Source organism: Zingiber officinale, chromosome 7A, assembly GCF_018446385.1.
Source record: "Zingiber officinale cultivar Zhangliang chromosome 7A, Zo_v1.1, whole genome shotgun sequence".
In the NCBI taxonomy this organism is placed as follows: Eukaryota; Viridiplantae; Streptophyta; class Magnoliopsida; order Zingiberales; family Zingiberaceae; genus Zingiber; species Zingiber officinale.
The window spans coordinates 140,092,684-140,102,490 of NC_055998.1; the positions used below are offsets into that span (position 1 = coordinate 140,092,684).

Sequence of the window (9,807 nt, forward strand, 5' to 3'; positions counted from 1 at the left end):
ATTATACTAGTATATATATATATATATATATATATATATATAGATTTGTTATCCTGCGCGACGCCACAGTGCGCGACTGTGCGCGCCGCGCAGGATAACAACTGTTTTTAATTTTTAATTTTTTTTTTAATTTATGAATTAAAAAATAATTGAAAAAAAAAATAAAAAATAAAATATTTTTTTAAGAGTTTATTTATAGGGCTCAGGCTTTGGTTATAGTGTTAAAGCTATTTTTTTTTTTAGATTTTACTTATGGGGTTTAAGCTTCCCAATTAGGTTATAGTATTTGGTTTAAAAAAAAAATAAAATAAAATTAATTTAAGTATTTATTGAGTATTGTAATATGTTAAGGGGATATATTAATGTATTAGAAATTTATATAAGGAAATGTGAAATTTTTTAATTATTTTTTAATTTAAAAACTAATAAAAAAAATAAAAAAACGCCGATTGATATCAATCCTCTATATATATATATATATATATATATATATATTAATTGTTAATTATTTGTCAAACTGTATAATTAACACCATAATTACTTATTGGAAATACAAACACAAACTCGTTGGGGGTACACTGTCTTTGCTGTATAGTGGCGCATACTCTTTAGAACAGCTAGCGGTCATGGAACATAATTATTGCAGCAAGCATACACACAAGCACTTCTCACCGAAATTAAAGCACACATATATCTTTAATTAATTATCGATTACGGAGAGTAGCTCGATTTGCCGGACTCGACGAAGCTGATGACCTTCTTCCACGCCGGACGCCCGGTGATGTCCTCCCACCACGCTTTGACTCGCTCCTTCCCCTCGAAGATGCGGGCGGCGCCGCAGAACTCGACGACGTATCGCGTCGCCGGGATGTGGGTCAGGTCGGCCAGCGTGAACTCGTCCCCGGCCAAGTACTTGCTCTTCGACAGCTGCTTCTCGTACACCTCCAGCACGCGCTTCATCTCCTCGACGGCCGCCGCCGCCGCCTCCCTGTCCCCCGGCGCGCCGCGCAGGGGCAGCACCAGCAGGTTGAACACCACGGGGAACGCCCAGGGATTGTAGTTGATGGCCTCCACGTCCATCCACTGCTCCACCTTCGCCCGCTCCTCCACCGTCCGCCCCAGCAGCTCCGGCGCCCCGCCGCCGCGCCCGCCGTACTTGCCCGCCAGGTACCTCACGATCGCCCGAGACTCTGCATGCAGCTCAGTTTATATATTTTTGTTTAATTGATATATATATATATATATATATATATATATATGAAAATATTACTCTGCAATACACCCGTGCGGAGCGATGCGGTGGATCGATCCACTGATCGCCCGCTGGATGGATCCAATAGGTGCGAGAAGACGAAGCGGGCCAAAATCGCCGCTGATTTTGGCCACGATCCGGTCGGAATCCGATTACGACCGGATTCTGATCGATCACGATCGGATTCCGGCCAGATGGCGGCCGTTTTGTGACTAAAATTGGCCGCGACGCTAGCAGACATAGCGCTGTCAATTCTAGCTACGATTTGACCGGAATTCGGTCGCGATCCAACACTAATTTTGTTGTGCGCCATATCAAATCGTACGGAGTGTGCCGCAGGGTAACTTATATCTTTTTTAAAAAATAATAAACAAAAAGGGAATTAAATTATACCGAAGAGCTCGAAGTCGCCATCGGTGATGTAAGGAACCTGTCCGAAGGGCTAAAACAGGGGAAAGATACAATGAATGAGTTTAGAGTCTAGTTCATAAATTCAATACTATCAAGATCGGTCAGGATCGAATCTTTAGGGTATGAGACCTCTGAGACAGAAAAAAAAACAAAAATTTAAATTCCATGATATTAGTAGTATTTTGATCGATTTACTTGTTTCTCCAAGAACTCAGGTAGTTTGTGTTCCATGGCGTCGATGTCGACATGGACGAGCTCGAAAGGGAGGCCGAGCTCGACGAGGCAGTGCATGACTCTCTGCGGGCACACGGCCTGGGGTTTCCCGTACACCTGCACCACCATCTTCTTCTTCTCCTCCTCCTCCGAGGTCGTTAGTAAGTAAAGTACGTACGCTTAATTTGGTGCGCCAACCGACCGTGCCGGGGTTCTGTGTGCCAGTGTGCGTATTTATAGAAGACCAGGGGGGAGATCTTTAATTCACCGGTCGGGGATCGTTTACCGGTTGATGGCGCATGGCTTAGTCGCACCGGTCGTTCAAACGGTCTTCACCTAATTTGGTTTGGCGGCACGGACTGGTTGCTGGAAGGGGAGATGATAAATTTTGCAAAAATCCAAAAGGACATCGAGTGGTTGTCTGTTTTTTTGTTTTTAATTAAAAAGATATCTCACCCACCTGCCTCTGTAAAACGATGGTTAATTCGACCTTGCCCCTGACGGCACTGCCCTCACCCCTCAGGGGGTGGGCCCCACTGACCCCCGGTGAGGGGTGTGTGACGAGGGTAGCTACGTCATTTTTCCGATTAATTCAACCCGACCTCTAATCGTATGAATTAAAATAAATCAGTATTATAATAATTATAAAATTATAGCTGATAACAAGTTTAAATTATAATAATTACGATTTATAATCATTACAATCTACATATTATGGAACAAAATGAGTTTAAGTTGTAATAATTATGATTTTATAATGGTTAGAAGGTGAATATTGTACGAAAGTGTAAAAAGAATTTAAGTTGTGGTAATTATAATTTCATAATTATTATTATAAATGAATGTTCGATGAACATATTAAATCTATATTACAACAACTCTAAGTATTTTTAATATGTTAAATATATATTGTAACAATTATGAAATTACATTTGTTACCATATAAATTTTATCATGTTCATATAATTGACCCGTGAAATTGGATAACAGAATATTTTAGATTTAATTAAGAATCTTGACACTTTCAAAATTAAATTAAGTTGTTATCATTTTTTTCATACTAAAAATAAATTTAAAAATTATTAATAATTTTTTTTATATAAAAAATAAGTTCATGATTCTTTTTAATCTCAAATCTAAATACATTATGCCGGCAATAAAGTACAGTGGTATATGTTCTTATTAATTTAATATTTAATATAAAAAAATAAATTAATTTGTTATGAATAAAATAAGGATTATATGTATTCATATAATATATTATATTATATTATATTATATATATATATATATATATATATAACGTAAAAATAATATGTTACTAATAATAATAATAATACTTAAAAATAATATCGAAATAGTATGTTTGAGGATTGTTGGGTAATAAATGGGATGCACGTTCTTTCGATTACAAATTAAAAAGATGCGATTCCGGGAAATAAAAAACAAAGAGAGAATGTCGTTTTGATATTTACCCAATTTTCTTTTGATTACATATTTTTTAAAATTAAAATTATTTCATCCACGGGCTGTTCAAAGGGGGTTCACCTAATTTTGTCTGCTAGTCATATTATTAAATTGTGTCTGTCTTTAGCCAACTCTAAATAAAAGTATCGCAAGAATATGTGTCAGTGTACTTCACACCAATGGAAAATATTGGGAAAAGGGCAAACAGTAGTACCCAACTCCGAATAACGTAATTGTCAGATCACGTGTGATTATCGTAATTTGTAGAGCTAAAATTAAAAAAAAAAAAGTTAATTTTAACGTGAATTAAAACCTCCAAAGAAAAAGAAACTCATCGTAACCTTGTTCGAGTTTTATTTTATAATCTCCGTTATTTTTTTATTATAAAAATTGAGGATGAAAAAAAAATAGATTATCAATGAATTTTGGCCGATAAATATATAAAATTATCGGTCAAAATAAATATTGAACAATAATTATAATTATTTAATAATTATTGATTGTCATTGTTAATGTTTGGATTATAGGAATAGGAATACAAATAAGGGAATGAATCTTTGAAATTGGGTAATAACTCATTCTCATGTACCTCCTCTTCAATGAGTCATTACCCTATTTTTATCAATCAAAATATTCTCTTATTCCAAAAATACCCTTACCTAAAATTAAAAATTTTCTCTTAATATCAAATATCAAAATATATTTATTTATTTTTTCTTTCATATCACTTCTCTTTCCTTGTTCTCTTTCATCATTTTATCACACACTTTCTCTCTCCTAAATCTCTCTTATCACATTCTCTTTCCTATTTTTTCTCATTACACTTTCTCTCTCATCATACTTTTCTCTCTCCTCAATATCTTCCATCGCACTCTCTTCCTTCTTTTTTCTCATCATACTTTCTTTCTACTCAATCTCTTCCATCATACTCTCTTTTCTCTTTTTTTTCTCATCACACTTTCGCTCTCATCACACTTTCTCTCTACTCAATTTCTCTTGTCACACTCCCTCTTTTTTTCCTCAACATACTTTCTCTCTCATCATACTTTCTCTTTTCTCAATCTCTCCCATCACACTCACTGTTCTTTTTTTTTCTCATCACACACTCTCTCTCACAATACTTTCTCTCTCCTCAATCTCTCTCATCACACTCTCTCTCATTTTTCTCATTATGTTTTCTCTCTCTTCATCATCTCCCATCATACTTTATCTCTCATCATACTTTCTCTCACATCATATTTTCTCTCTCGTCTTATCTCATCATGCTCTCTCCTATCACACTCTCTTTTCTCATTTTCTCTCATCATACTTTTTCTCTCTTCATTGTTTCTCATCACACTTTCTCTCTCATCATTCCCTTTCATCATATTTTTCTCTCACATCTATTTTTTTCTCTTATTTTCCTTTAAGGGTAAAAAAAAAAATTTGATTTATTCCAATAGAAAATATGCAACTAACAAAACATTGTTTTTAAGAGTGATATCCATACTTATACCCATTCTTATTCCACAATACAATGATTCTCATTCCGATTCCTATTCCTAGGAAAGAACCAAACACCCCCTAAATTTAGTTGGTAACTTTTAATTTTTTTTATTATTGGTTAGATTTAATCAATAATATTTTACTTTATGTCCCAATAAATTATATTTAACTATCTTAATTTTTTTTTCTCAAAAATTTAATTCAAGCTGATAATTTTAAATTTATGTCTAACTAACGTTTAATTTAGCCGATAGTTTTCATTTTTATTAGGTAAAATTGGATTTCTCTTGTAATTTATAATTGTTTCCTGTCAAAATAAAGTTTCATGGTAATTTTTTATTTTTAATTGATCAAAATTTGATTTACTAGTTATTTGATTGAAAAATTTAAAATATTTATTGGTGATATTTATTAGTAATTATTTTTTATAAAAATATTTTAAAATTTGGGCATATGAGAGATTTGTATGTGTAAATTTTTTTATAAAAATATATTTAATTCTATATTATTTCTCTTTAAATTTTATTTTTTTTTCTCTTCCGTTATCATTTTTATATCATTATTATTGTGCCTCTCTCCTATGTATGAATCTTTTTTCTGGGGGAATGATATCGTGAGATCAGTGATTTAGAATTTGAAATTCAAATTATTAAGAATTTTTCTCTTTAATAACGGACTTGAGTATGTTAATTATCAGGATGAGTCTCCATATGCACTTTTGTGATTTACCTTATCGGCCAATGGAAACTTTTTATAGAGCCGGATCGATCATCTCAGATTCAACGTTACTTGGCATGATTAATCATATGAACCCTCTTTTTTTAACCTTTTTTTAATTCACTATTTTGTTAAAAAATATTAATAATTAGTTAAATATTTTGACCAAATAAAATTAATTGATAATTTATCGAAGTTAAAATTAATTAGTATTTTTTAAAAATTAATTATTAAATTATATATTAACTAGTATTATAATAATTTACCACTAATTGTCGAATTTAACTAGTATTATAGTTTATAATTTATTAGTGAAGTTTACCTTTATTTAGTTAATTAAAAATATTTATTGATAAGTATATTATTCTTTAATCAAATTATGTTTGAACGTTTAGGATAAATTTTTAAAATTTTACTAATAATATTTCATAGAGATACCTTAAGAATATTAATTGATAATTTTAATAAATAAAACTAAATATCATTAATAATATTTTATAAATAATTATATTAAATTTTACTAATTAAAATTTTAAATAAATTTGTCCTATTTTACTAATGGAGGAAGAGCCTTCTTCGCCCTCGATTCACCGTAGTAAACAGCAAGTGTAATTTTAATAAATAAAACTAAATATCATTAATAATATTTTATAAATAATTATATTAAATTTTACTAATTAAAATTTTAAATAAATTTGTCCTATTTTACTAATGGAGGAAGAGCCTTCTTCGCCCTCGATTCACCGTAGTAAACAGCAAGTGTAATTTTAATAAATAAAACTAAATATCATTAATAATATTTTATAAATAATTATATTAAATTTTACTAATTAAAATTTTAAATAAATTTGTCCTATTTTACTAATGGAGGAAGAGCCTTCTTCGCCCTCGATTCACCGTAGTAAACAGCAAGTGTGACATCCAAATTGCAGTTTTTTTTATCTTCTCTTGTATCCTATTATTATTCGTTTTCTTTACATTTAAAAAGAATATTTTCGTAACTATAAATATTAAAGTTATAAATTTTTGTTTTGTATACCATGTATCCAATTTTTACAAATAATCCTGAAATAGACCATCCAACCACATACTTCATCTATCAAATAAATTCAAAAATTACAAAAGTTCTTGATATGATACTTGATATAGCGAATGAAGTAGGACCCTTATGATGGTAAAGTCAAGTTGGTTAGTTGAAGTGAATGTCAAAGTTCAAGAAAAATCAACTTAAGCACCTTAGTATTAAGTTGAGTAGTTGATGTGAAGGTCAAAATTTAAGAAAGATTAACTTAAGTATCCTAGTCCTAATATGACTCCTGAAGGCCGATCGGAGGGAAAAGGTAAACCCCCCGGGGATGTAGAGCAAATCCTCCAAAGTCGAACAGATAGCACCGACCGGATATTGATTGGAGTCACAAATCCTAGATTGAATAGCCAATCATCTCAAGTCCTTTAATGAGTACACAAGATGGTTCCCTCTACTGCATCGATTGGATGGTTCCAATTGGATATTTAAGGGGCCTAACCTCCCAAGTTTGAACAGACGTGGCGCAGAACAAATTCCTTGAGCCTTCAAGTGACTAAGACCTACTGGTCGGGTAGTTGAGTCTTCAAACATCACCCTAAGTTTGCTAAGAGTCCTACCTCCTTACGACGACCTCAATAACGTTCAACCTCTCAAAGCTGATCGGATATAATAGCACATCCGGTCTAATCAAACTCCAACAAGGCTGATTTCACTAAAGAAACATCACTAGGGGCCCATTAAGGCCTCAAACCCCTTAGAGGTCCATACAGATTTAAATTCCTCATTTACGGACCCATAAAGCCTTCTCTTAAGTGATATATGCTCACCATTGAAGGATAACAACTGAAGTCCCATTAATCTGTTTGGTAAATCAGTCCATTATCTCATTTAATGTCATGCAGAAGTTTGTCGCAAGATCCCTGAAATGTATCTTTACAACCTATATATACTTAAGACATCCTTACGAGGAGAAGACCATGTACCATTTAAGCATGGTGGTAAAATAGGTTACATTGGAGGTTACATTGTCATGATGAGACACCTCGTTACATGAGCCAATGACCAAAGTGCTATATAAGGGATCCCTTCTCCATGCGCAGGTAAGCTTTATAATGTTTTTTTACTGTTTATTGCCACCAATTTTATAGTTACTCAGATTTAGCCACGAAATTGACATGAGCGTCGGAGTGACTACGTCGAGGACCCATCCCTGACCCGTCTATTGACATTTCTTTCTCTCTTGGTATTTTGTGACGTGGCAAGCTAGCTCGAGACTTTAGACTCCCCCACTTCGAGGTCATCCTGCAGTTAACACGCCATCCACTTCACTAGTTGTTTATCTTCACCGATTTTATACAGGAATAAATTTGAAGTCGTTTGTGAGAATTACACTTGATTCTGAAACGTGAACATGTAAGATGTTGGAAGACTCACAACTGTCACCTTAACGCAATAGGATCTTGGTTTAATGGTAGCTGCAAAGGCATATGTGTTGACGGAACAGTTACAGGCAACCATGCTTCCTTGGTCAAATGCCCCCTATTATTTATAATAGGGGTCCACACAGAGGGCTGAAGGGCATGGCCAGACTAGCTAATTGGCTTTCCCCTTGCTCCTCAACAGTCGAGCGACGTTCCCCTTGCTCCATGGTAGTCGATCAACTTCCCCTTCATCCCACCATCCTCGATTGCATATTATCAGGATTTGTTTTAAACACCTTTTGAAGAGCCTATGTGTCCCGAATGACCCCAGGATTTTTCCTTCGGAGATGCTCCCGCTCGGGATCCTAAAAAAGGAAAGGCCCCCACTGCTATGGATTCCTTCGAACAGATAGGTACTCCTTTATCTGTAGAAATTGTAGAGGATCAATTGTTGCGCCATTTTCGGCTGCTCGCCATAGGAGAGTACGAAGGTTCAATTGATCCAGAAAATCATTTGCTAAAATTTGAAATGTTGCCATGTTATACTAATACATTGACAGTGCAAAGTGTAGAGTATTTTTGACAATAATCTCTAGTCCCACTCAAAGATGGTTCAACCGTTTCCCTACGAACTTTGTCAGCAACTTCAAGAATTTTAGGAAGACATTTCTTTACTATTTTGCCAGTAGGCAGAGGTACCACTAGACTACTCTGAGTTATTCTCCCTCAAATAAAGACCGAATGAAGCATTAAGAGCTTATTTCAAGCGATTTAATCAAGTTGCCATGGATATCTTCTTTGCCACTCCAGAAATTTTAATGAGCGCCTTCTCCCAGAGACTTAGTGATGGTGACTTCTTTCGTTCCTTGGTGAGGAAGTCTCCCAAAGACTTCAAAAGCTTATTAGGGAGGGTAGTTAAGTACATTGATGTGGAAGATGCTCAAGTAGTTCGGAAGAAAGAAGTAGTCACACATATTCCAGCCTTTGTCGCAAAATACAAGGCTTCCCCGCCGCCCATCCAACATAAGAGGCAACCAATCCCATGAACCAAATATGATCCAACATGTGGAGGCTATTTGGACATCATTTGTCGAACCTCGCTGATGGGTGTTGGTGCGGGAAGCATCCGACGATCGAACTCAAGTTTTGACAATGGCAAAGGGATTTAAAGTTAAGTTTAAGTGTTATCTAATGTGTATGATTGAGTGTTTCAGGAAAGTCCTAGTTGCGATTAGGCAAAGGAAAAATCCTAAGGGGTGGTAACCCTAGGTCATAGGGGGTGGTAACCCTATGCGGAAAGTCTTGGCGGGTTGGAGCTTCGGGCAAAAGTCTTAGGGGCAGTAACCCTAGGTTGAAATCCTGGTGTCGCGAACCGGGTGGAAAACTGGACGGGTCAAGGACCGGACGTCCAACATGAAGACCGGAAGCATCTGACTGGACGCTGAGCAAAGGTAAACTCTCCTAAGTGGAGTAGGTGAGGACGTGTTACCAGGAAGAGGGAACAGTAGGCGTCGGTTCGACCTAGAGTTTCCGGTTGGAAATCCGAAGTCAGAACCGGACAGTCTGGAGACTGTCAAATTTATTTCTATATATTATCGTTTGTGTTCTAACTCTGTTTTGCAGGAACTAATATTTTTATGCAGGGTTAGGACTGACCGCGATCGGTCGACCGAACCCCCAAGCCAGCAGAACAGATTTCTAGAGGTTGGACCGAGTCGACCAGGGGATCGGTCAACCGGACCTAGAGATCGGTCGATGAAACCAAGGTTGGGCGTCGACTGGATAAGACCGAGTGGACTGAGTCAGAGCAGTTG

At 35.3% G+C, this 9,807-nt stretch overlaps 1 protein-coding gene across 1 annotated transcript; it reads right to left on the reverse strand.

Annotated features, from left to right (window-relative positions):
• Positions 1–522: 522 nt before the first annotated feature.
• LOC122002887 (glutathione S-transferase F10-like) lies at positions 523–2,080 on the reverse strand. The gene is made up of 3 exons (XM_042558268.1): positions 1,859–2,080; positions 1,646–1,694; positions 523–1,190 (listed from the first exon to the last, which is right to left on the reverse strand). The coding sequence occupies exons 1-3, from the start codon at positions 2,003–2,005 to the stop codon at positions 712–714; spliced, it is 675 nt and encodes a 224-aa protein (XP_042414202.1). The 5' UTR covers positions 2,006–2,080; the 3' UTR covers positions 523–711.
• Positions 2,081–9,807: the final 7,727 nt, after the last annotated feature.

What these genes read in the sequence shown, in the direction of transcription:
- LOC122002887 (XM_042558268.1), bottom strand. Translation starts at nt 2,005, where the DNA reads ATGGTGGTGCAGGTGTACGGGAAACCCCAGGCCGTGTGCCCGCAGAGA. An exon ending in CTGAGTTCTTGGAGAAACAA is followed by an intron (nt 1,695 to 1,858) that starts GTAAATCGATCA and finishes CCCCTGTTTTAG; the next exon opens with CCCTTCGGACAGGTTCCTTA. An exon ending in TGGCGACTTCGAGCTCTTCG is followed by an intron (nt 1,191 to 1,645) that starts GTATAATTTAAT and finishes AGCTGCATGCAG; the next exon opens with AGTCTCGGGCGATCGTGAGG.